The 27,964-nt window shown below is 40.1% G+C and overlaps 1 protein-coding gene across 3 annotated transcripts in view; it reads left to right on the plus strand.

Annotated features, from left to right (window-relative positions):
- The window catches only part of edil3a (EGF-like repeats and discoidin I-like domains 3a), a 102,887-nt gene that overhangs the window by 46,914 nt on the left and 28,009 nt on the right, over positions 1-27,964 (plus strand). For all 3 annotated transcript variants that reach the window (XM_027278011.1, XM_027278012.1, XM_027278013.1), the window contains 5 exons: positions 8,855-8,968; positions 16,993-17,174; positions 23,721-23,876; positions 24,963-25,107; positions 25,316-25,500. In XM_027278011.1, coding sequence (XP_027133812.1) covers positions 8,855-8,968; positions 16,993-17,174; positions 23,721-23,876; positions 24,963-25,107; positions 25,316-25,500 — 782 coding nt within the window. The remainder of the gene's footprint in view (positions 1-8,854; positions 8,969-16,992; positions 17,175-23,720; positions 23,877-24,962; positions 25,108-25,315; positions 25,501-27,964) is intronic.

Below are 27,964 nucleotides of genomic sequence, written 5' to 3' on the forward strand. Positions count from 1 at the left end.
ATACCTCATATCATTTCAATGGTTCCCAAACTTCACGTCTAGTAAGTGTACCTCTGTGATGTTAAAGAGCTTGTGGAACACGGTGGTGTTCTAAGAGAGATCAGTATTCCCCTCACACACCTGCTGTGGCACCTCCATCTGTAAGCTTAAAATGACACTTAAGGCTTTCCTCTGAGTGTCATTCTGTCTCCGAGCTGAGGGCTCTTCAAATTCTGCACACCGCAGCTTTGGAGGAGCCCCCCGGTCTGCATGTCTTCAAAATGATGAGTGTTTTGCTTCTCAGAACCTCTCTGCAATGCATCCTAAGATACCTTTTTAAGGGCTTGTGGAGTGCTGCTCTGAATAACTTCTCAGTGGGCTAATCCCGCTTTAAAAAGCCAGTCCAGGGAATGCACTGGTCTTAATTCTGAATTCACAGCTTCATGCATGGTCATATCCCTTGAAACATATATGCATGTGCCACTGTGAAAGCCAGCCTTCATCTAGGATGAGAAATTTCTGTATGAGAGATCAATAAAATCAATACTCATGCAAAGCCTAGGTGCGTATGAGCAAGGCTGAGACCTATCACTGTGAAAACACCTTTCAAGGATACATCTAGTGATTTTAAATGTTTCTTTCAACTGGTTGTGTGACTTCATCAGACTCAGGCTAGAAAAACCCGCCTTATGTGGTGATAGTCACTTCACTGGCATGGGTAAGGGAAGGATAGATTGACAGGATAGATTGACAGTGGAGACAGGCACTTCCATGTTCCATCTTCTACCTCCGACTCAACTTGGAGAGACAGGGCTTGTCTTGGCCTTGTGAAGTGTGGACTAGACATATTTTTACTGCACCAGGACCTGTCAAACACAACATCCAAGGCCGATCACCCATATACAGAGATGCAGCTCTGAGGACGTCAGGATGTCAGCACTTCTTGAAGTACAGTAACATTATAGAACTATCAAGACTGGAATTCACATGGGACAGGAATAATCCATTCAACATAGATACTGTTTGTACAGTAGGTGGTTATGTATGTGTATTGCGTTTGCAGTATATGCTAAAGCTTGTGGGAACATCAGTCGTGAAAAAAATCAGTGAGAAACAGGCAAAGCAACAGGAAAGATGAAATTACTGAGATCCCACATGACATATAGTGAAAAGCAGGTGGGAAAACATTGCATGAACTTTTACTGGCAATAAAGCCCTCAATCCAAACTTACAGCCGACTGAGGTGTCCTGTCTTTCCAGCTGAGACGTGAGCAGGTAGCCGTTTTATCTCTGCCTCTGGAGCGTGTGCTGTGTTACATCAAAACTGGCAAAAAGGAATGGGGGGGGTGGGAAAGTAATGTTCACCAAAGAAATAAATAAGTAATAGAGTGCGAGGATTGCAGCATAGATAATGAGCAAACTAATCACCGAGGGAATGGAAGATATGACAGCTCAAGATGTGTCGTTCTTATCAGAACTGCAACTCAATTATTGGCTGAACATGTCTTTGTATTGTATGTTTATACAGTATGTCATGTTTATAACATGTCAAGGGAGGCAGAACATGCTGCACTACGCTGGTTTCATGCTATCTCTAAGCATGTTCAGTCATATGTCATGGTCTTCTCCCTTAGATGTGTCTGGGTGGACAATGAATGAAACCATAAACGTGTTTAAGCCTGAAACTAGTGTTGTATATTACGTTCTTAAGGTGGATCCCATATAATTATATCAAATGATGTATATCCTCAGACATAACATGTTTGTTTTCATAATACATTTCTCTTTCACATAACTAAGAGAATAACATACCTTCATACTATTCCTACTCAGACCAACATCCAAGTAATGTTAATCACAGACAGTGTGTTATTTCATTTTTTTTCCCCCTGGTGAATTTGTTCTATGTGGCCAAAGATTGCAATCTTTCCTTCAGTCTCAAATCCAACATCTGCAGTACCACCATGAATCACGGGGCATCAGCAGCAGCCTGTCCCATGGGAAACCATAACCGCCATTAAAAAAAATAGGATGATTACTTCCAAGGAAGTACGAGTGTTTAAGGTCAGGGGTTAATTATGTGGAAGGCAAAAACAACCCGTTGTCCACTTCATTCCTGTCGATCACTGACCGTAGAGACCAAACCATGGAGTCTTGTCTAGATAAAGAGGTCAAGAGGATCACTTCACTTACCAAAGATTTATGGATCCACCGGCTTTGACATAAAAACAGATGAGATAAGATGAAACTTCCCCAAGGAAAAATGTGTATGCGAGCTAAACTGAGTCCAGATGCAGAGATGTAACATAATGAGACAGCTCCACATGAAATCAAAGTCTTGACTAACCTCCAATTGTGTGGCTTACAGTGTCTTGGCAGAAAGAAGGCTTTACGGAGTTTTAACCAACATCTGACTGTAATTTAATGAAGGAAGTGGGTGAGATGTAGGGGCAATACTGCTGGGACATTACCTTTCATTCGGCTAATTAAGACTTGGGGCTTTACAAGTGTGAGAGGATTACAGGCTATTAGCAGGCATTCATTTCAATCATTTATGTGATTTATGTTGTTGTTTGGAGCCAGTTTAGGTTTTCTGATGCTATTTCATATATATTTAAGTCCAACAAATTTAAATACTATAAATCCGCTCTGTAAATTCAGTTCCCTCAATTTTCTATTGTGGAAAACTCCTTTATCTCTGGCAAAAAAATCTGCATATAGCCAGTTCATCTGAAAATGGTGGCGTGTACACAGACAAAGAACCGTGAACTGTGAATTGCAGCAAACAGTTTTCTAGCTGTGAAATCTTTTTCAAGCACGTCTCGTCTTGCACATTGGTTTGTTGAACACACTTTCGACATCCACGTGGGAGACGACGTGTACATGCCGGCGTCATTTTGAAGGCTATATTTAACTGTTAGCTTGTCAGCTCTAGCATTTTGGACAGTGTAAAAAAAAAAACACCTACAAATGCCAACAGGAGGTTTGGAGGATACAGTGACATTTCTGAAAGGAACAAAAACATTTTGGACATCTGTTTCATGAGACGGGAGAGGGACGAGTGGATGAAAAGATGCAAAATACTTGGTTAATCTACTCTTTGCCTATTGTGATTTTGTGAGGGGGTTGTTGTATTTATTATGAAGGGTTCATCTTATTTATTGATGCCGATCTTTCACTTGCCAAGAACGTTCGTCTGCGATTGTAACCTGCAGTTTAGCCTTTAGATTTTAGAGGAATCTACCCATGTGATGCCGAAATTCTGGGGTATTATGACTTATACTCTACAAAGGCTTTACTTTTCTAGCACTGTGTATGTTATTGGATGGATATCATCGTATAGTCAATTGATGGTCGGCAGTTATGTGTCCCTATTGCACATGTGGATCTTGATTGTTTGCAGACCTACAGCCACTCCCTATTTAAAATGCCTTCTCATTATCGTAAACCATTTGCCTGATGAAGGTCTAGCACCAACATGTCACAAATAAATGTATCGCACATTAGACAGTGTGTGTGAGTAAATATATACATATGTATATATATATATGGCTGCAAAAGTCTGTTTTCTAACTTTGGTTGGTGTCATTTCTCTATCCTCTTATTTGAATAGTGTCCCAATACCAATTACCTCACAATTATTTCCACTCAGGCGGGCACAAAAGGTACAGTTGATGGAATTTCATTATTTTTTTTAGTGGCACATTTATGTCTTCAATAACTGTCCTTGCCTTTGTGCAAGATTTGACACAATACTTTACTGTTGAATGAACTGGAAAGCAGATTCACCGGGCCGTGTGTTTGGTGTGGCGATAGCAGGTGCAGGCACTGTAGAGGTCAGAGCAGCCCAGTGGAGAGGGCACAGGTGACCCCTCCCAATGCAGGCCTGCTCCTGCTCTCTGGACAGACTATAGCCAATTTAATGCTCACAGCCAGTGTTAGTTCCTGACACATAGCACTATTCATTGCTCTCATTATTGTCAAACTGAGACACTTTTTAGAGAGCAATAGAGGAGCAAAGCCAGGGAGCGAGACGTTCCAGTGGACCGATGAGAGCATGGTCAGAATCTGAAATATATTTTGGGGTTCAGTGGCATAGTTTTAGGTGACTGTGCCTTTTGTGTAAGGGTTATAGACGATAATATTAAGGTTGATGACAGAGTCTATGATATTAAATCTTTTATTAATTTTAAATTAAACATCTCTCACAAGAGCAACCAATGAATGAATGTATGTGCTGGACAAATAAGATAAGCACCTTGCAAAGAATTACAATCCAATGTGATGCCACTAAACTACACTCTCAGTTGAATCGGCATCATTCTGGCACAGTTTCAACAAAAAAAATTAACATTATAAGCTTCACTAAAGCAGTGTTATTGGAGAGCCAGTGTGTTGTATTGCATTAAACTGTGCGCCTGGTAGTTTTATTGTCTTGATGCGCTGTGGAAACCTTTACTCAAACTGGCTTGTTAAATCGTTACAACCAAGATAGCACCATTCCCATTAAGCTCAAGACATCAGTTTGTTTTGTATTTTTTACAATGCTTAAGGCTTTAGTGGCATATTTGAATGCACAGTGTTAGACTTTGACTATTATTGGCGAGGGAAACTCCTTGGATGCATGCCTGTTACTGTGTTAAAGAAGTTGTGTAAACAGAGTTTATTTACCTAACCACTCGGTTATCACATCTTTGCCTCTGTACATTTATTTCACCCTCTCCTGTCTTTCTGTCACACTTTCTGTCTCTCCCTTCCTCACCACGCTTCTTCTCACCTCCTCTCTCTAGTTTTTATCGTGTGGATTAACTGCATTCCCTGAAGTAATCCCTTTTCTCCCACCTGATTTACTGGCAATACACCGCTTTTAAGTCTCACTTTCCCTGCGCTGATCTCCCAGGGGCTGATGGCCCCTCATAAAATGGAAGCAAATTGTAAGATGCTCTAGCTGTGTTTTTCTCTCTCTGTGGTATGTTGTGCCTCAGGCTATTTTACTGGTTTGCCCATTTTGGCTCACCTTTTGTATTTGAACCTAGAGTATTGGTGGCAACGAAGCAGTATATGAACTTAAAGGTTAACACCGAAATCACTTATCTAAGTGGCATGATTGCAGTGGTAGAAAAAAAAAAACACTGGACTGTGTTGTGTCCAGAATGACATGAGGATTGTTTCTGGTGTTTTGTGCTACTATATATACTGGCGACCTTAGGTCTTGGGTAGTTGTGCTTTCCTGCACAAGCCTTAAGAATAAATGTACAGCTGAAGGATGGATGCACATGCCTGTTTCTATATTCTTTTTCTTGGTTTCTTGATCCCTTTGTAGTAATACTTAAGAACTTGTTTAATTAAGATCTACAGCAACAGTTGTGTCATTTATGTAATGATATTCACATTAATGCCACTGCATTTAGTCACAGATGAATCCACATTCAGCTAATCTATTAAATTCATTATATCTCAATGTTCACAAGTGGTTATCATATTTCCATTTGAGTGTTCCGCCACGGCAATTACTAAACACCAAATATTTTCTCTGTACAAATGATTCCACTATGAAATGAGTGGATGGTGTGTCATGTGGCCATGCTGTAGCTTTGATTAATAACTGTATTAGTATTTTTATTATTGTTGTCACAGTTGCTAACAATTAGTGGTTACTGAGGATTACAGCCATTAAAAACTGAATTGTTTAATGAGAACTGGCCGTTGTTGTTCTCCATAAGGCAAGCTGTAGTATGTGGCATTTCTTAGGTTAACAGTTCTTAACAGGATCGTAGGCCCCCCTCCGACTGGATTATGATTATTATAATTACAACATAATCCCCGCTGATTGCAATAACCTCCCATAATCAAGATGTTTCCTTCAAACAAGTGCTTGTTTGTTCATCTCCATGCTAATAATGTACTGTCAGTAGGAGGCTAGTGTCTTGTATTAGTCATGTTGGTTGTTTTTCGACTTGTAATTATATCGGATTGTCCTGTGATATAGCTCATCAAAGCTCCCAGTAACAGCGGAGGCTGGAGTATGAGTACAATCAGAGATCACAGGCAAGCATAAGGAAACTGGCCTGAAGCATGTTTCTGAATCAATGACAGGTACCAGGATTAGCTATCGAGAATGACAATAACAACTGATTGCTGTATATTTTGCATCTGATTATAGCAGCTGCCTAAAATGTTGCAACACACCCTAAAAACACCAAAACCCACCCCATTAATGAGATCTTGAGTCTTTGATTGAGCAATTGGCTCTCTTATGTGCGCCAGAAAGGTTGATTTAAATCTTCTTTTAGGTGTTTGTAATGATTGTGCAAATATCATGAGGTTGTTATTGCTGAAGTAAGATCATGACATTGTTGTCGTCATTCTCCAGTCAGTATCATGTATGCAATGCATCTTCCCAGTCGTCTCATATTGGTTGAATCTCTGTAATGCAAGCCCCGTACGGTAGAATGACTACATGGTCCCCAGCTGAGTGTAGATGGCATAGATGCAGCCAATTTTAGAGAGATGGGGGACTGTAAATCAACTGTGCATTGGGGTTTAATGGCATAATTAAATGGCTTCAAAAATGTCTTGGGAAGTAGACACTGAAAAATATACAGACAACCACAAACTGTTTGTGCAATGACAAAATGCAAAAATAAGGCACCCCTCATAATAAATGTCATATGAACGTCATTTTCACAATGGGTCTAACTTTTCTCTGTTATAGTATAATTTATAAGTTCAGTGGAGCATGCAGTATGTGTTTGATCTGCTTCGTGTCCAGCATAGTTGCGTGTTCATACAGTCCGTCTTTAAAGAGTTGTGTTTCTAGCGCCAACTGTGAAAAGCTGCTCTTTTGTGCTCTGTCAGCTGAAGATGAAATGCCGGCTAGTAAAACTGCTTTGTTCAATCTTCCTGAGAATGATGCACTAAAATGTACAAGATGAGTAACATCACTTTTGGAGAATTGGTGTTTTGCTGTTCATTCCATGTGCAGTATACTTGATGTATCACCTACTGTATTTTATTTAAATGGTCGTATACGGTGGCAGAGGATTAACAGGTAGCAGGGCTGTTTTGTCTATATCTGAAGCAGGATGTAGCCGCCACATTACAAGACACAACAGACCTTGTCTTGAATGTGCCAGCTGTTTTCTCACAATGGAAAAAATACATTAAATAAAAACACAGTATTAGATGGTGTTTAATGTCTATTCCATATGAATAGCAGACAGTACCTCCTATTGCATGCCAGATGAATAGAAACAAAATAGATGTGTGCTTCAACTTTTATTTTTTTATTTATTGTTTCATCTTTTGGGAAAGGTTTTACAGCTCAATGCCATCAAACATCTTTTCACCCAAATATAGTTGTCTCGCGGCTCCCCCATGGATTTTCTGGCGAATCACAATACATTTCTCTCTCCCTCTCTCATTTATTTATTTTATTATTTTATTTTTTTATTTTTCTTTTCTGCTCTGCTGCAGATTAAAGATGCTTCTACTTCCAATCACAGTACCTCAGTGACCATTATGTGTGAAGACCATGACTATATTTCTCCCGAGCATAAGGCTTTCGACAAAAACAGATATATTGTGAGATATTACAAATGTGCCCAAGTGACTATTATAGATATTAGATAAAATCTCAGAGAGATGAAGCACCATGACAGACTTACTTTAATCACGTTTCACTTTCTTAAGCTTTCCAAATCCCTAGCCTGGTTCCATATTTATGAAGCCAAAATGTACCTGTGAGTCACAGATGGGATGTTTTAAAGGATTAAAAGTCTTCTGGCAGCCATTGGCAAGTTTAGAAATCATTAGAAATGCATTCAAAAGTTTACCGCTTTTCCTCCCTTCTCTTCATCAACTATCCCTGCAATCCCCTCTACCTTAGCTATAAATATAATAATACTGAGTGTAAATGGGTGTGATGGGTGGGCTGTCACCTTCTATAATTGGTTAGATGAATCAATCAGAGAAATGCTATTTCAGAGAGCAATTACAAAGTAAAGGTGGCTGCACAGTAGATGATAATTGTGGGACAATTTAGCGTATTTAGTCTGTCCCGCTCTTCTGTGTCTCTGTGAGTCTGAGGAGATTTACCAAGCCTACTGCAAAATTACTGTCAGTGGCACCACATTTTTTCCTTTAGCACAGGCATTTAATAACACTACAGCTGTGAATGAGTCCAGCTGTAGTTCATCCAATTTGCACAAAATGAAGTAAACCTGATGCCAGCTGATTAATATTTGCTCGTGTCTGGAAAGAAATTGAGCACAGAAAAGTATTTTCTGCCGCTGATATTGGAATAATATTGAACAGAACCAATTCTTTACACAAAAGACTATACGTGAAAACATTATTAAAATTCAGATGCCTCTCTAAATTATGCATAATCCATATTAGCGCATTGGCGCATTATAAAACACTAACAGGCCAATGCCAAACTGTATTGTATGTGTAGTTTTATCTGTACCACTTATATCCCATTGCGATGCTTACATTACAAAGCTTTGTAGAATAGAGCAAGTATCGTTTGCCCAGCAAGATAATGGTGCGCAGCACTCAAGTACGTTGAGTAGTATGATAATTATTTCAATTACAAAGAAAGTACACTAGGTTAATTATTTTTAACATTTCAAAACTTGGGCCTGTGTTCCAGCATTAACAGTCTCTTGAGGAGCTATGTGATTTATTAGTTTCAAGAAAGCAGTGTCTTTGTGAGAGCTTCTATGGGCAGACAGAATCAAGTAACACAGAGAAAATTCAATATATGCTCTCGACCAATGCATTCTAATGAGGATGAGGTCTTTCTAATTGCCAACATGTCTGTTTCAAATAAATGAATGCACCTTTTTGTTTTGTTTCTTGGCTCTTTCAGATATTAACGAATGCGAAAGGGACCCATGCAAGAATGGGGGAATTTGCACAGATCTTGTTGCCAACTATTCCTGTGAATGCCCCGGGGAGTACATGGGGAGGAACTGTCAATACAGTAAGTGCTCATGTTTCTTTCTTTTATTTGTCTTTTAACTCTTTTACAACTTCCCATTCATTCTTAATAGCACACCTGCAGCTACTGCAGTTAGTATATCAGCCAAGCAAACTGATCGATCAAAGACAGTCTGTTGGTAATTTCCATAAAGAACATCTAAGTGTGCTTCAGTGGATCCTGCTCCGACCCTTTGTTGAAAACTTTTCAGAGGTTATTCAAGTTTGCTCAGTCTTTGCTTTTGGTTCCGTTTTGTAATATCCATTATTGTTATTATACAACAGCAGTATTGAGTTTGAACATGCCATTTGAGAGCTGACTGTTTATTTTGGTGCATATATTTAGTCTCACACTACTTTTGAGGTTCAGGGCTTTTTAAAATACATACAAGCAGAAGTGGAATTTCATTAAATATTCTCCCCCTATTTATTTCTGAAAATACTCTTGGGGTATGAGCGGATATTTTCTTATACTGGACAGGATAAATTCCAGGGAAAGTGCACACATAAACCAAAATCCCTCCTATGCATTTATGAATGTGGCTAGCTCACACCCTGCACCATATTCATATTTTCTGAATTGCAGGCATCAATATATGCCGAAACCCATCCGCTGAGACAGTTACATCTATCAGCTGTAACAACTTTAACTGATTTTCCAAACCTACAATGTGATTATGAGATCTTAGCAACATAAGATATGCAAAGGTATGCGCAGACCTTGTATTTATATTTCATTAACATCATAAAAATAAAGATACCTCCTTCCATTAGGTTAACAGAAAACATGAATAACAAAAAGGCATGTTCAGACAAACACAACAAACTCTAAAGCATATTAATAATGATGAATTTGAATGCAGAGAAGTCATGGCCACTTTGTGCTTGTGAGCCCTCATTTCATTTTTTATTATTATTATTTCACCCAGTGGCTGTGTGGAAAGAGGGGCTTCTTCGTCTTATCTGAAGTGACTTTCTTTTTGCAAGACGCCATAAAACTGAAAGGGGCCACATGTGTTTATTAAGCTGTTACAGGGATTTTTTCTGCTCAGTCTAGGAACATGTTAGGATTAATGTATCAGTGGACTCAGAGCCCTGAGCCATCCCTGTACCTCTACTCACAAATTAATTCATCAGATTTTCTTTTTTAGTGTAGGTGCAGCACAGTTGCTCTGTTACAGACTAGAATTTTGAACAAGTCTGCATTTGGAAACTTTGCGAGTTGCTGGTTGTATTTTATGAACTGAATGACAGAAGGCAAAGGGGAATTTGTGAATTGAGAGGAATAAAGAGGCACAGCCTGACTGATCTGTTTGGGGTAGTGAGTGAGAAACTCCAGGAGAAAGATTGAGTCTTGCTGACTGAACATATGCTAAGCTCCATTATTTGTTTAATGACGCTCATTTTCATTTTCCTATCTAAATTAAATATTTGTACAGCATATTATACAACCATTAATTCAGCTTCAGTTATTTTCAAAGTTCTAGCACAGTCCATAATTATTACTGAGGTGCACTTTGGCTCTGTACTTCAACACATTAGATTTGGAATGAAACAATGATCATGAGGCAAAAGTGCTGACTCTCAGCTTTAATTTGATGGTGTCTACATCTACAGTCCTTTCCCCCCCAAGGGTGCAAGTGGCAATAAGTCCTACATGGTTTACCCAATATAGATGTTTGTTTTGTTTGAAACACCTTTGGACTGTTTTCTTATGAAGCTGCTTTATTATTTATTTTTATGTAAGAAAAAAACTGCCTGAATCAGTGGACTGGATTACCAGAAACACAAAGGTAAAAAATGTTTACAAGAAAACATCAGAAAGACTCCAGCTAGTATCAGTGACCATCAAATTTTCATTATACCCTCCCTGCCTTGTAAACACTCACATCTTACAAATTTAACAGCCCTACTTAATGCAGACCTCCAGCTAAAGCCTTCAAACCTTAGACAGTATAAAACATAGATATATAGTATTCGTGACATCACCCCCAGTATCCTGAAGAGCCTCTGTGAAATGTGGTGGCTCTGGGCTCGGCCATCTCGGCTGTCCTGTCTCCGCTGGCTTCCCATTTATCCAAAAAAATGAGCAAAGATGTGGAGCTGAGATGAGCTAAATGAAGCTTGGTTGCTCAAACACCCCGATAACATCACTGTGACATAATTTGAGTTTTATTTCCATATTTGACAAAGCTTGTCCAGAGCTTGGAAGGACAACTTGCTCACAAGCGGCGCAGTAGTCCATGTGATGGGGAAGCTGATCTAAATCCTTTAGAACATTGAATGTGCTGCAGCCTTATGATAAGACGTACAGTCGATGGGGTCCCCAATGAATATCACATACAAAGAAAGCGGTCGATATCCTGGAATGCACTTGAATGCAAAGACTTTCTTGTTTCTTCATCCCACGGTGTCTGTGTGTGGGCAGGAACTGCACACACACACTGAAACACTGTACATTTTCTGGCTATACTAGAAATAACCATGAGAATATTATGTGAAGGCAGCAGCGAGCTCTTGGTCATTGTCTGTTCACTGATTAGCTGATTTTTCTGAAATAATTGCCTTCAATAAGTATGAAGTGAGAAGAATCATATATATCATTTGCCAACATGAATCCCAGTAAAATATACAAGAAGGCATAAAGCATAATGAGATAACACTTGGCACAAACTTCCACTGTCTTTCTGCTGAAGCAAATTTGGTATTGACGCTGCTGTAATCATCCAGAGACATTCAAACTCAGACACTAATGTGGGTTAAATGGTTGGTTAAAGATCCAATGAGGGAAATTTGATGACTGTTCATGGCACTGTTTTCCAAAAAGCACCTTAAGGCCAAGATGATTGTAGAACCATCTGTCTTGAGCAGAAGCAAAACTTACATCCACCCTGTAAGACCAAATAAAACCCAGTGGCCCTGTATCAAATAAACTGTAAGAAGCTGAAAGCTCTGGCTGTTTACTGCAAATTAGCCTACATTTTCACGATGCCAGTAAAGTGTAAATAGTTTTATTGTCTTGTTTGTTTCATTTTTTTCTTTGTATTTAATTTATTCTTGATTTCTAATGTGGTTTGCATCAACGGTTTTAACAAAAACAGTGCTTCCCCCAGATGTGTCCTTATCCTGTCCATGTGAAGCCTGCCAGCTTCAAATCTGATTTTAATTCTTTCAACTGACTCAGGTTTTTTTTAAAGAATCTACATCTTTTATCTCTTTTAGTTTAACCATCATTACTATTGATTACTTTTAAGACAACTAAGAGAATTAGGAATGTAGCGAGACATTGCAAACAAACTTGATCTATCTCATTTGTATTAAATATGCAGTTGGCTAAGTTTTAACACTAGTTGTTTTGTTTTTTCCACTAGAGAGTTGTGACACATTATTTTTTCAACTGTAAGTCACAATTTTGATGTTTCTTTAATTAAAATCTAAATATATGACCTTTATTTTTCATTGAAATATTTCTTGCTGCCTTGCACGCTGTAAGAAGCATAACTGCACATATGCTGACACACTCATACACCCAAAATAATACATGCAGCTGCATTTCATTCAGTCTCATTTGTCACCTGTGGAACCTCTTGTGTATGGCCGACGTCTCTTTTGTGTGTTTATTATTCCTTTCCTCATCCCCTCTCTCTGCTGCATGCTCATTAGTATTGGTGTGCTGGCATTAATTTCAGTGGAGCTCTAATTTGTTTAGGCTGTAGGTAGGGCTTGTGGGAGATGGATTCAGCTGTCACATCACAGTAGTGGTGGTGTTAGTGATGTGTGCTGTCGCAGGGCTGATGTATGCTCAGGGGCCAGCAGGCCAAGGCCCAGGGGCTGGCTGGCTCTGCGGCTCTGACGGACGACTGGCAGGCAGCTCGTTAAGAGTGGCCCATCATTGCCGCAAGGTAAGAAGGACCGCGACTTTGCAACAGTGTCTCGCCACAACATCCAGATAGAATATCTTACAAGAAAGCTGCCCGAGAGGTACAACATCTAGATAAATATGATACTGCGCTGATGCTACATTGCACCGCAGCTCTAATATCTGTCATAACGAGAAAAAATAGATCCCATTTTACTTTCAGGAGTTAAATCAGGGTGATATGCCATTTTGTGCTTGTGCCAGAATAATGTGTGAAATTTCACAGAGGCCCTAACAAATTGGAAGTCAGGATCCATGAAGAATGTTGTATAGTACTAATTTGCGCCCCTCTACATTTTCTTTTTTTCCATCCAAGGAGACATCACCTTCAACTCAACAACATCCTTTAAACTGATGCTTATGGATGCATAATGGCACAAACGAAATTCTGTTCTGATTATTCATGAAGACAGAGTATACTTTGATGATATTCTGCCCTCTGTGGCACTGTTTGAAACATGGCAACATTAGTATGTTGGTGCATCCTTGCTGAAATCTCTCTACAACAGACATTCACGGTTCACCAGAGGATTAAGTCGCCTAAGTTACCTAATGACTATGATCCTCTTACCTTTCCTTTGGCACTGCTGGTGATGCTGCAAGTTCTCCAAAAATCTGCAGGAAGAATTGTCACACAATGTAACATTTGAGGTCTCCGGACAATGTTCTGCATCCAGATATCTTTTGTGAGCTGTACTTTGTGTTTAACGCTAAGCAAGTAGCAAATAGCTTGCCAATACTATAAACCAAGACAATGTGACAACATGAAATTAGCATTTAGCTTGAAGCACCACTGTTCTTAGGTAGTCATGTAGCTTTTATTTACTGCACAACATCCTGTCCACCGTTGAGACCTGGCAAAAGGACAAGGCACAAAAAAACACAGAAGAGCAGCAGCATTTACACCTATAGCAGGGCAAATACACAGAGGGTGCTTGGGATAACAAGCAAACTAGGGAGAGAAGAGGGAGAGGCTAGATCTCCTGGGGGTGATGATCCAGATCCAAGTGTTTGGATGAGGCACCAAAAGCCTGCTGAGAGGGAGGTCCCAAGATGGCTGAAGGTTCAGCACAGAGGAGCACTGGAGAGAGAGATGCACACAGCTTTTTACAGAACTGTTTGCATGGCTGTAGACGCTTCTTGTTTTTCTTTTTAACAACTTTAGTTGAGATAGAAAGCTACTTTTTTTCTCACTGTGTGTTAAAGAGAGAAAGCCCCTTGTGTGTCCATTAAAAGGATTAGGCCAAGAATGCTGAAATGCAAATGCGACTTGGACTACAGTCCCAGCCTTCAATCTGAAAAGAAAAGTCGCCCATCTTTTTGCATCACGGGTTTGAACTGGATTGTCTCAAAATGGAAGCTGTTCATTCTTTCTAAGACTTCTTTAAAGAACCGAATGAAGTTCATCCAACAGATATTGGAAAATCAGAAGCTTCAGCAGTAGGCTACCTCATCCACCTACGCTATCAGTCTAGAGGCGATGAGTCACACACAAGGAAGAACTAGTGAAGCAAGAGTAATTTACCATAGTGGAATGTATAAACACATCTCTGGCAGTACACACACTCACACAGATATACTCTTTGCTTCCTTCTAGCCTCCAGTCGATCCCCCTGGACTGTCCTCAGACATTACTCACTGTCTCCCCAGCTCCCTGTTGCCTAGAACCCCACTGTCTTAACAGCTGGATAAGCCATGCAGGGGTTGTTTTCATTGTTCCATTCTTCTCTGACTCTTGGCTTTCTTCTGTGGTGAAAGTCTTCACTTGCTCTCAGCGCTGCCAATGTCATTGTCTGCTGGTATCTGTGTGTGTGTGTGTGTATGTGTGTGTGTGCCTTGTCTGTATGTGTGTCAGTGCTGGGTTTGAAATGCTTAGGTGTTTTGCTTAAATAGCGAAGACAGCATCACAGCCTTACGGTGACCATCGCTCCAGGCTTCCCCTGAAGGCTGGTTTAGACGGACACTTACAGTTCAGCCGGCATGAGCAAGCAGTGCCTCCGGCTGAACTGAACACTCATATGTCCTCATTCTTTTGGGACACTTCCAAGTTGTCTCAGCTTTCTCAACCCTTGTGGTTTTAGACATTTAATCATCTGTGACCAGAGACATACTAAAGAAATATCAAATGAGTTGTGTACATTTTTAATCAGACTCCCCACTGTTCACCAAAAGAAGTATAATAAACTCTTCCTGTTCCTTCTTTTATTACTCCAATAATTTTATTCATTCAGTGATTAGAGATAAACACCAAGTACGGAGTGGGAGGAATCCTTCCCACATCATATCCATCATACACTAGATGCAACTGTGTATCAATGAAATTAAATATGGCATCAGTAATAATTTTTCTTCTATGTAATACCAAACCATTATTTCATTCAGAAAATAAATCTAAAGAGCAAAATATAAATGAAAAAATGATCACAGTAATACCTCAAACTGTCATCTATTTGTTTACTGCTGTTACTAGAATAAGAAAATCAGTGGGGAATAAATTTCATTTTGCTACACACATGAGGTTTCTGCTCAACGCCATGACTTTCAACTCTGATAGAGAATTAAATGTCCCAGACTGCAATTTGCTCCATTCTGCGCACAGTTTTTTGCCACTACATTTATACTCTCCTCGTAATGTTCCTTAGACTTTGTAGACTATTTAGCCAAGGCTAGCAGTTGTTCTGAGCATATTGAGCATATTTTGCAATGAATGTTCGTCTTTTTTTTTTTCAGACCATGAATTGCATACTGCCAAGCCACTTTTTTTTAAATACAGTGAAAAACGTACTAGTTGAGAAGGAGGTAGCTGGAGGTAACAAAAAATGCTGCGAGAAATCTTTACATTTATGTCAACTACATGCTTGGATTAAAGACTAATTAAAACATAAGCATCTGTCACAGCTAACGTGGCACATCTCGAATACAGCTGTGGTGCTGTCCAAGTTTACGAGACACTGTGGGCTAGAGGAAATGCAGTGATGCAGGGGTCTTTGCATTTTGCCTGTTTGGCAAAATTCAAACGGAGTTTGTTTCACCTCTCAGCTGTTTTGTTTTCCTTCAAATTGCACAGCGTGGGAATCCAATTTCTGAGCCATTTGTGAGTGAATAAGTTACTGCAACTTAAGATTTGAATGATATCCAATGGAGAAACAATCTCATTTACAGTCTCAATTACACAGCTCTGTACCACAATATATTCAGGCTGAAGACCTGTAAACACATCTGATTTACTTTTGATGGCAATACGCCGCAGCTGTTTGGAGCTACAATTCAACCCCATTTGAACTGTTTGTGTTGTTTTCTTGGCACACCTGAGTCCTCAGTTACGATGCCACAGGCTGAGTCATCCTATAATTAGAGGCAAACTATACAATTTGTATGCATATGACAATCCAAATCAATCCATCCCCAGCTGGTGGAAGCTTGCAAGCTCTGATGGGCTTTGATAGAAAAAGATGCGTGCGGGTGAACAATTAAGAAAATGTCATTTCTGGAGCAGCAGACTTAGATGCAATGAAAATAATAATAGTAGTCTTTTTTTAAAATGGAAACACACAGAAGCACATGGGGGATGATGCTGCGTAAAAGTGGCCGCAGCTCCATAGGTTGAAGCCTGAGGGCTCTGTTACTGATGGAAGAGATGAAGGAGTAACCTGTCCGTTCCTCAGACGTGGACAGCTTGAAGCCTCTCGTTGACCGCTGCGAGTCAAAAGGATTTCGGCATCATGGAAACATTAGAAATATTCTTGTGATGAATCAAAGCAATATTTATAGTAAGGGAGACAGGAGTCAGGGTGAACAAATCTATGATGAGGAGGCCACAACAAAGATACAACAACAGAGGGTGAAGGATGGGTTGCAGTTTTAATCTACGTTTGATTCTGTACAAGTAGAGGAGGCTGAGATAAACAAGGTTATCGACTCTCATGTGGATACGTTTTGGAGAAAAATAAAACAAGACGTGGAGGACAAAATCACTGACATTAGAAAATGCGATCTTTGTGGTATTTTCAAAAATTTATATGCATTCCGTAGACTGACTTTTACTTTATTTTTTGACTGCTGAAATTATGTGAAGGCTCATCTGTCTCTTTCTCCCTCTCTTCACTCAGAATGCTCTGGACCACTGGGCATGGAGGGCGGCATAATCTCCAACCAGCAGATAACAGCCTCTTCCACCCACCGTGCTCTGTTCGGCTTGCAGAAGTGGTACCCGTACTTTGCACGCCTCAACAAGAAGGGCCTGGTCAATGCCTGGACTGCTGCCGAAAATGACAGATGGCCGTGGATCCAGGTAAAGCACAGTCACAGGACAGGAAGCGCACAAAGCTAAGCCAGGGTCAGACACAGATGAATTAAGACAAGATACAGCCTTAATTATAGATTCCACTAGAACTTCCCTGCCATATAACATCACTTGGTGGTAGCTGATGGTAGTGTGAATTGTTGAATGTGGAAATGCAATTGTTTTAATGTTAGAGTTAATTACTGACATTGTAAAATTGATGGCTCACTTACTGGTAATAAAAAGCAATAAAAAGTGTAAGCTGGGGGTTGAACAGATGCAGGTGTAGTCAAGTGTGAGGAACAATGTGAGAAGGCACAACTGTCAGCAGAAAATTGCTGATGATTTGCTAACAGTTACTCAGCTGTCATCTTTTGTTTTGACCTTTTTTTAATAAATGTAACTAAATTGGCACTTGGCATATAAATAGTATTATAGGTTCCTGTGTTAGAGGACTACAGCGCACAGTAATGTAATTATTCAATGCACTGATGCTTTGTTACGTCTTCTGTGAATTCCAATATGCAAATCACTGTGCTGCAGAGAGAGATTCGATGTATAATTTTACACAACACTCAACATTAACCATCATTTTTCTGTTAACCAGGAAAAAAGATTGATTTCAGTTCAACAACTCAGTGCCTCCCTTCTGTCCTTTTGTGTTTCTATGACCACCTCGGGCCTTGAACTAAAACGGACCTCTGAATTGTAAAATGAAAATAAATGAGATGTTTAGAGAAGCAAAGCACTCCTCTTACTTAAGCTTTGTTAAAGTCAACATCCGTGCTTGTGCCGTTAGTCAGTGCTTATTGTCAAAGCACTACATACACAGATCAATGCCATAGATCGCCTGGTGGTCCTGAATTTGCGCTGCACGTCACACCCCAAACCTCTGTCTTCACCATTCCTGACAGTTTTTTTCTGTTTCTGTTCCTGATCTGTTAAAATTTAATGCATAAAGCTGCAGCAGCTCCACCACCTGAAATAAAATGCTGTCAGTTTATGAACACGTGACCTATGTAGAACTTGATTGTCTGGATTTATGTTGAGTAAACAGTCATACATCACGCCTCCGTTCTGAAACCGCTGTGGCATATAAAACAACTCAGATGATGCATAGCTGTGATGTTTAAATTTTACCTCCAAGTCCAGTCTGACAGCTTGGTGCGGTCCCAATGACGCTTTCATCTCATAGACAGTGCATTAATCAGAAAGCAAACTATGAGTAGAAGTAATGAAATATTTAGCTTAATTAATGACTTAACTATTATATGAATAATTCTTGAGTCACTGTTGTGTTGGCAGAAATGCTGACAGCAGCCTTTGAAGTGGGCTTTTATCAGATACATGATACAGAGCCAGTGGACCGTGACCAAAATATAATAGAAAAACATACTACAGCGTGACAGCATGATGAAGAAAGTGCAGCTGTACCTAACAACAAGCGAATAGTAAGACAGGGCAAAAATGGATGTGTGAGACAGAGTCAAAGAACCAGCTGACATGAGTGAGAGAAAAGGAGCCTGGCACATGGAAAGGCTGAGGAGAATGGCACATAAAACATTCAGGCGGTTTGTTCGACTTTAATGATGCCACGCGGGATGTTGCACGGGATGCTGTAGGCATTGTGTGTTTCTACAGAGGGCCGGGATAATTGGGACGTGAGTACAGAGGTGTACAGTCATGTCACTGGTTTGGGATTATGCTAAGGAGTCGGTGGTGTGCTTTTGGAGTGCAGAGCGATGTGGTGTGACTGTGTTTGCATGTCTGTCATGTGAAACAGGTTGTAGTGACAGATGACAACCCTATCAGGATGGGGGATCAGATTTGTCTGGCTATTTGTACGTTTTTTCTCTGGTGCAGTGTGCGCCTTTGGATGCCAGCCAGTCAGCTCTCTCCCCATAAACCTCAACAAATGAATCAAACATAACATACTTTGAATAATACATCACAGAAGTGCATACAAAGCATTCACTGTATATGTGTTTGTTTGTTTGTGTTCATGTTTGTGAGCTGTGTGTGTGAAAGTGCGCTATTCTTCACACATCTGTTATAGTATGAGAATATCAGTTTTCCACAGCCTCGCCACGACTAGCTCACACATTAAATTGCATTTGAAGACTCAAGGGAAATATGCTGCCAGTCTGACCAATATCAGCAAAATATAGCTGCAGCCGGCTGTGTTGGAGGAATGAAACAATCCAAATCACTCGTGAAGGCTAAGAGGGGCTAGACATAATTTAAGAGAAACAGTTAAAGATATAACATTCAGATGCACATCACTGTCAGGGTGTTGATGTTTGCTGGCATGTGCCGATATGTATACATGAGACCTGTTTACACTCTGATTCTGTGTCTGTCTGTCCCTTTTCATTCCAGTGTCACTTCATGTATTAAAACAGTTATCTGTGGTTAAGATGTGACCCTGACAAATGCTTTTTCATCAGGGCTTACTTTAAGATCACAGCATGACTGCAATAATTAGTAACTGGATAACGCCTTTGGATACATACATTGCTGTATAAAAAGTGCATTCATGGACAGAATGTTATCAAATCTTTCGTACCAACACTTATTATTAGGTAAAAATGAGTCAGGATTTCTTGAGCTTGAAGTTAATAAAGCACCTTCAGCACTTAATCTCAGTTACGACCAATCTTTTTCGGTAGAACAGCTTCAAATCACTGACAGTGACAGGGCTGCAAATTCTGGATCCTGCCACAACATCCCAGTGACGTTTGAGGTCAGAGTTCTTTGTTCACGCTATTTCAAATCCTTTAAACGACTGCAATGCCCCCATGACCAATCACAGTGATAACATGATTGCACATCACTGGCTATTACTGTGAGGCTGCGACACAGTCAAAGTTATTTTTTACACGGGGCTCTTAGAGGATTGCATTGCCAGTCTTAGAATGAGTCAGTAGTACCTCAAGATTTTTTCTTGACATGTAACTTTTTATCATATAAATCCACCAAAAATCCACCAACATATCCAACGGCTGATGCATTTTGTGTATGCACCTAATGTGTGCACGTGTGTGTGTTATAGTGCTCTATTAAAAATAGACAAACAAGCCTGTTTGAATGTGTGCATGCGCTCGCATGCCTTTTTTTTATACGCAACAATGCCACGGGCTCTTTGGTAGTTTCAAGGACACAGGGCAGTTTAATTGTTACAATAGTGCTGCAATTCCCTCAACAGTTTTCATCTCGGTGTGTAATCAACAGAGGATATTTTTTTTTTACCATATATGCGGCTGACCTTTGCAAGCCTATTTGTGCGAGGTCTTGCTTGTTATTTTGATTATTTAGTAATAGTTAGTGGTCTTCACAAAATAAAGGACCGGAAGCTATAGCCAATTGTGTTTTCACCTAAAGGCTGTGACTGTGAATAAATGTGTTTTTGCCTCTGTAGATAATGAGGTCTGGGGTGAATATAATGGAATGTATATGAAAAAAAGTTATAATATGTTTTTTTCTGCATTGTTTAGCTGAGGGCTTTTATATTACATGTTAGTGTACCAGTCCCTCACAGCAGGACTAAAACCAAACAAGCATTTGAGATTAAGAATTCAAGTTTCAGTCATTTAATAATTATTTTCATTATTGATTATACTATTGATCATTTTCTTGATTAATCAATCAACTGTGCTGTCTATAGGATGTCAGCTATTATTCCCCAGAGCCTAAGGTGACCTATTCAAATTACCTGTCTTGTCAAACCAACAAGCCAGAATCACCCGAATAGTCAGTTAACATGTACTGTTTGCATAATGTGTTGCATTTCTGCCATATTCGCACAGACTGTGTCTTTGTTCACTATAAGTCAAGATCTACCTGGTTACAAGCATAATAAATATCTTTGCTACAAATGGTATAACCTGTGATCTCAAAGGACCAATAGAAAATCAAAGACACGTTTGTCAGAAAGCCCATGACCTGAAGTGATTGACAAAATTGTGTTTGCTGAAGGTAACGTGTGAGGATGTTGCCAGAGGTTACATGCTCAACATTTTCTCACAGTAGTGAATGTTTTTCAGAGAGAAATCCGGTTACATCACACCATCCAAACAAGTGGTATTTTCTTTGTGTTGCAAATAAAGTTCAGAAGGTAGCCTATATTCTCCTGAGGCTTATGCAAAGCACTTTATACAAAAGACACAGGAAAAAGGAAAGGGTGAATTGGTGAAAGGGTAAGAGTTCATTTTAAACGTTGTCCCAAAACCAAATGTAGAGTGCATGCATATGCCAAGGACACACAATTCTGCAACTTTGGGTTAATAAAAATACAGTTGCATACAGTATTTGGGTCATACGAACATGTTACGTACTACATTTATTGTGATGTAATCTGTGTTTCTCAGTGTGGTTTTTCTCCCCCTGCCAATTCAAGCATTTTAGGTCAAGTGACTCTCACACTGAGGCGCTGACACAGTCTGAAGACAAAGGTCTGCTGATGGAGGATATGCCTCACTCAAACAAATAAATGCATCACTATTAGCACTGAGATGACAGACTTATGTTTCCGAGTGGTCATTAAAAATGTGAAGGATCACCCCAATTACCCCCACTGTGTCCTTCTAGTGACAGGACTCCTAATTAGTGTGAGAGTATCTCTATGTAGAAAACTGAAGAGAGCAAAGAAATGCTGCAAATGAGAAAGTGCAGACCAGTGCAGCTCTGAGGCCATAAGAGGGGTTCTTATGTATAATTAACTTGATATGTTGGTTTAGGTATGTTGAGGAATATGTGTAATTGAGTCTTGTCTCTACAAATGGAAACTAGAAAAGAAATCCATGCTGCAATATAATTATTATACATTATTATATTAGTTTTTGACAGTTCAGACAAGGTTGGTGAACGTAAACTGTTCTTTTTTTTTTTTTTACTCGATCCGTAAGAGCCAATATTCTAATCTCTAATGTCCTCAGGAGACACAGCTTAGAGTTTTTTCATTAACTCAAAAGGAGAGTATAACTTAGTGGGCTGAGATTGTCTGTTTGAGCTTTCGCTCTCAAATATTTTACTTGTAAATTGCCTTATTTCATAGTAACGGTAACATTTTCTGCAGCGGAAAATGAGCTCAAGCCGCCAGAATACCATCCTGAATGTGGTCACATTGTCAGTGAAGTTAGACTCCATTTCTCGTGGATTAGCTTCAAAATGCTTCATGTTCTGACATAGAAACTGCAGCCTCACAAACATAAACTGAAATGTTTGTTTGCAATATCAGAAGTTATGGATTTTGTTGACTTAGAGTAATTTAAATATTTATTTTTTTTTAGTCTGCATTTCATTTTTAGGTTTGTCCATTCTAGATTAATGATCCTTTCTTTAATATTCAATACTTATTGCCGGCCTTCTGTTCTGCAGCCATGAAAGACTTGACAGCTGTGTTTTCATATTTTGTCAGAGGGTGAGCTAGACAAGCCAAAGTCTCTTTTTTTTCCTCCTGTAAAGGAAACAACTTGCTGTGAACGTCGTGCCAAAATGATTAATGAGTAATTGCCATCACTGTTTATTTACTTTATCTTGTTTGTCACAGACTCTCACAAGTGTGTTACAGCATTATAAAACTGACATTGGCTTGTGTTACCCTGCCCTACTTTTTTTTTAATCAAAATTAATATTCACTGTAAAAATTAGGCTGTGTGTGTGTGCCTTTGATGACAGTGTGTGAGTAACCCAACACAGCACCACCACAGGATTCTTCACGTTGTCGCAGCGAAGTGAGCTGTCATCAGCTGCTATGAAAAATAACAAAATAACTCTGGAGACATTTTTACAGGGCCTTCTTTCTAAAAGCCAGCCAACCTGACATTTTGTAGACTGGCTTTTGGGAGAGACGCTGGTCCTTTTATGAAAAGGTCATTTAGGAGTCATCATGTAGCTGCCATTAGCTCTGACAATACAGTGTGATGTCCACTTAATTTAAAGATAGAAATTAAAGAGATGAAACATGCAATTGTATGTATTGCAGCTGTACATGTGCACTTTACATTTTTATGGACCAGTGTGGACCAACAAAAACATCACTTAAACTTACATATATGAACCCTCCTGTAATGATGGCACAGTCCCAAGCCTACCAAACATGCCGCTGTTAATCTGTGAGAGGGAATCGGTGTAATCGTGCATCAATGCAGTCTCTGAAAGTGGGAAAACATGTCACAGCAAACCTTTAACTGATGTGTAGCATGTCCGTCGGGCTTAGATAATAATGATCCTGTGTGCGTTACACAGGATCTATGAAAACATTCATCACTTTCCCTTTTTCTTAACTTTCTCTCTTCCCATCGGCTTACATTGGCACCATATTGACAGTCTGCACAGGGTTGACAGACTGGATCTGGAACGTGAGGATTGATTAAATGTTCCATTTGATCACAGACTTTCTGAATAAGACGGATGGCCCTGACAGAAAAGATACAGGGATGTGAATTGATTCCCATGACTTGCATGCACACACTGCTGCTGTGTCTCATATGCACACATTCAAGCGGTCTGAAATGAACCTTTTTTTTTTCTTGCCTTTTTTTTTTGACTCCACAGATAAACCTGCAGAGGAGAATGAGAGTCACAGGACTAATTACCCAGGGTGCAAAGCGTATCGGCAGCCCAGAGTACGTCAAGTCTTACAAAGTAGCCTACAGTGATGACGGGAAGACCTGGAGAACGTACAAAGTCAAGGGCAAAGATGAGGATATGGTGAGTACACACACACACGTGGGCGCACAAACACAGGCATACACACTCATTGTCATCTCTCCGCTCTTTCCCTTTAGACTCACTCTGTAATACACGGACTAAGATCCACACATGCCCACACTTACACACATGCACACACATCGACTAGAGACTGTGCACTCAGTCAAGGGCAGGGTGGAGGACATGATGAGATGGCTTTTTAATTAGCTAGCACACACCGGGCCCATCTTGCTGCCCCTTACCCCCCTCCACTTTTATGACTTCTAGATTGAATTTTTATACTATTTGGGGATGAACAGCCACCAAATAGGCCACACGGCGTTCTATCATTCCTGACAGCAAACCACGGCTGTCCTCCATTTGGCCGAGCTCCGAATGACCCCAAACCACTGAACTTCTTCTCGAATTTATCACATGGAACAATGAGTCTGGGGTTAAATATTCTGTGATTTCAGTTTTGTTCGCGGTCTGTTTTATAGTTTTCTTTTTTAACTGTCAATCAAAATTTGGTGTACAGAAAGCATTGGAGGTGTAAGTTGTATCCGTATGAGCAGACTGGGAACACCTGTACAGCAGGAGCTGTCAGTGTGTTTGAAGTAGTTACATGCCCTCTTCCTTGACCTAATATAAGTTGGTGATTTTTCTTCACTTTGACCTGTTGCCCACCCGGTGACAGCTCCTATTTCCTGTATCGCATGAACACACACTGCTCTATCGCTCCCTCACTCTCTCTTCCTCTGGCGCCCTCTCTCTGCGCCTCACCCATGCAGCGCGTCACTCAAATCAGAGAGTTTCTGTCAGACTATTTCAGGTCATTTGGATAAAACACTCCAGAAGGTATAGCGATATAATTGGAGCACTAATTTTAAACACACCACTGTTCTTATGAATTACGGGCTCAAATGGTGCGAGAAATTGTCTATTTTTCCCTGTAATTCTAGCTCATTGACCTTGAATGACAGCAATTTGTTGAGTGTAGAGTAGACCCCAGAGACAGCGGCAGATAGACAGCCACATTACGGCGAAACTGATCCGCTTTAACATCCTCCCCGCCCCCATCTGATGTTATTTCATCCCCTGCAACAGATTTTCAGAGGAAATGTCGATAACAACGCTCCATCAGCCAACTCCTTCACCCCACCCATTGAAGCCCAGTATGTGCGCATTTACCCCCAAGTCTGCAGGAGGCACTGTACCTTACGCATGGAGCTGCTTGGTTGTGAGCTAACAGGTGAGTGAGCTGAGCTCTATCCCACTGTGCACACAAGTGTATCATAAATTGATTAAAAAAAACAACTGCACTGTGTCTCCTGCACAGTGCTGCATTTTTTTCGTATGTGGTAACAACACTGAATATACACTTATTGTGGGGAGGATGGGTGTGGGTGCTGTAAGGTCAGGAAGGTTAGAATGAAACAGTTTGTTTGTGTTGTTGCCAGGCTGCTCTGAACCACTGGGAATGAAGTCAGGCCATATCCAGGACTACCAGGTCACGGCCTCCAGCATCTTCAGGACTCTCAACATGGATATGTTCACTTGGGAGCCTGGAAAGGCCCGGTTGGACAAACAGGGAAAGGTCAATGCTTGGACAGCTGGACACAGTGACCAGTCTCAGTGGCTACAGGTAAGATGCTCTCTGAGCTAGATCTGTTATCTGTTGTAGCTCTTGTAGAGATTAGTGTAGAGATTAGTCAGTGTACACTATTAGCAGGGAAATGAATAATAGGCAGCCAGGTTCTTGCCGTCACCTGCTTTTCACTCTGCTGCAGGATTACCCTGGCATAGTAATTCATGGTGTACATGGTAATGCATGCCAATGGATTCAATTATATTTCATAGGGAAAGACCTCATTGATGTATGCACTGTCATTGGCGAAGGAAATTACATCTTGAAATCCTACCCTTTTTTTTACTAGCTTTCAGTATTATTCTTAGAAACGGTCAGTAATAGATAGTCATTTCTGGGTTTTTTTCATCTCAGTCCTTTTGAATCCAGCACCCACAGTGCCTGTGTTGGAAGAGTTTAGTCTTGGTATCTTTGGCTGCAGTGCAGGCATCCTATCTCTATGAAAACAGCCAATCCATTTGTTTTCATTACAGTAACTGATGGCTGAAAATGTCTCCTGAAAAGGGACAAGTCACGTCTCTAAGTGAACGTTTACCCCCAGTCTTGTTGCTTAACAATATGTAAGATTGATGGAAGCCCGGGCCCGTTCAAGATGCATATCAATCAGACTCAATAATGCTCAGTATGCCCTCACGTATGGCTTTATATATTGGATTTTTTAAATTATTATTCTAAGATAAAAGCTGTAAATGTGCTTTGCTTTTAGAGTGAGAAACCACATCTTACTTAAAGCTGTAAAACTGGTAAAGAAGAAACTGTGATGTGGATCATCTTCTCAGGGAATTGAAGATCAGAGGAATTTCTTTGATTCTTTGGCCTTTCTGCAGCACTCACTCCATGCATACCACCTCCCTAGCAGTGACACAGTTAGCGCTCTGTAAGTCACACCGGCTTGTCTGGCCATTATTAGATTGGCCGGGTCTCGAGTCAGATATGTTTTTTATTATGCTGAAAGGTTTTTTGCAGAGGGTGAGGCTGTACGGGGCTGTGTGACGGAGGAGACAGGTACTTAGGCAGGCCCCATCCAGGCCAGGGAGCTCGGCTAAGCAAAATTGATTGCTGTGGGTAAAGGAAAACTTGTGGTCTCATATTACATGCTGTGCAGGCAAGAAAGGAGAGATGCTATACAGACGCAGTGAGAAAATCAATGGCTTCCACTGCCAAGGACCATTTCTGCGCACACTGGCATATACAATATCTAGCTTCTGAAAGGTAGACAGCACTGTTGAGTGCTGTTTCACATTTATACTGATACAGCTGTTGGAACTGACTACATTAGGTGATCATCTCATATGCATTTGTTAAACTTTCACAGTCAGTGTCTTCTTTATACTGGTTGCTATGGCAGATAATTGATTCTCAGTGACTTTACTGAGTGACTTTAAACCTTAAAGATTAATGGAATTAATCAGCCCTAATGACAAATTAAGTATTCCTATTAATCAAGACAACTGCTCTTGTGTGCAATGGAAGCAGTGGGAAACTCAACTTACAGACACTGAATGTTAAACTGGATTTCTTGACACACAGGACTGAATAGTTTCGAAAGCAAACCTCAGAGTCATGGGCTGTACACCCAGATTTTCTCTCTTACATTATTCTGAATATGTATTTATCAGTTATTACAGCATTTGAACCATATATAAATTTACACCGTTGGTGGTCTTTTGTAATTTTTATTTAAGATTTGTGTGTCCATGGTGACATGACATGGTAAACTGACTGACTGAACTTCTAAAATTTAACAAGACATTGACAGCACATTATTTTTCATCATTTGAGACAAGGAATTAAATCGACACATTGTTTCAATTAGTGGTCTTGTCAATCACAGAAATGCACAACTCCAACATGCAACGGATCATTTGAATGCAATGATTTGATTAACAAGTTCAGGACATAGTTTTCAGCAGACTGAACACTTAGGAATAGACATTTTGGACCACAAAACACTGTCAAATCTAAAGAGAAACACCAGTAAATGGACATGTTTGGGGACTGCCCGTGCTAAAGTTATTCTGGCCTGGCAGTAGATAAAATTACACAGGGAGAACCAGAATCTTTCAAGATGTCTTCAAGAGAGAAGCTGAGGCTGTCAGACCGAGCTGCCAAGTGTTCCAGCTGGCATAAGCTGATTAGTTAATTATGCACATTAACATGTCCACATTGCAAAGAGAAATTGCCAAAGAGACAGTAGCTACTTTTAAATTTCACAATGTCCCTCTTAATGCAACACGTACATTACAGTTTTTCTTAAGTTCTAGCACATTTTAGTTTTTTTCCTAGGATGGCAACAGAAAGTCACATTGTTCATCTAATTGACGTAGATAAGTAGGTTATTGACACGGGCAGAAACCCAGACTTCTAAACAGTTTAGATTCAGATCCAAAGACAAGGCACAAGGCGACACGTCACTCGGTAGGGTTAGAGTGGCTGGTACTGTAAATGGTTTGTTATAATT

The sequence above is a fragment of the Larimichthys crocea genome, chromosome III (assembly GCF_000972845.2).
Source record: "Larimichthys crocea isolate SSNF chromosome III, L_crocea_2.0, whole genome shotgun sequence".
NCBI lineage: Eukaryota > Metazoa > Chordata > Actinopteri > Sciaenidae > Larimichthys > Larimichthys crocea.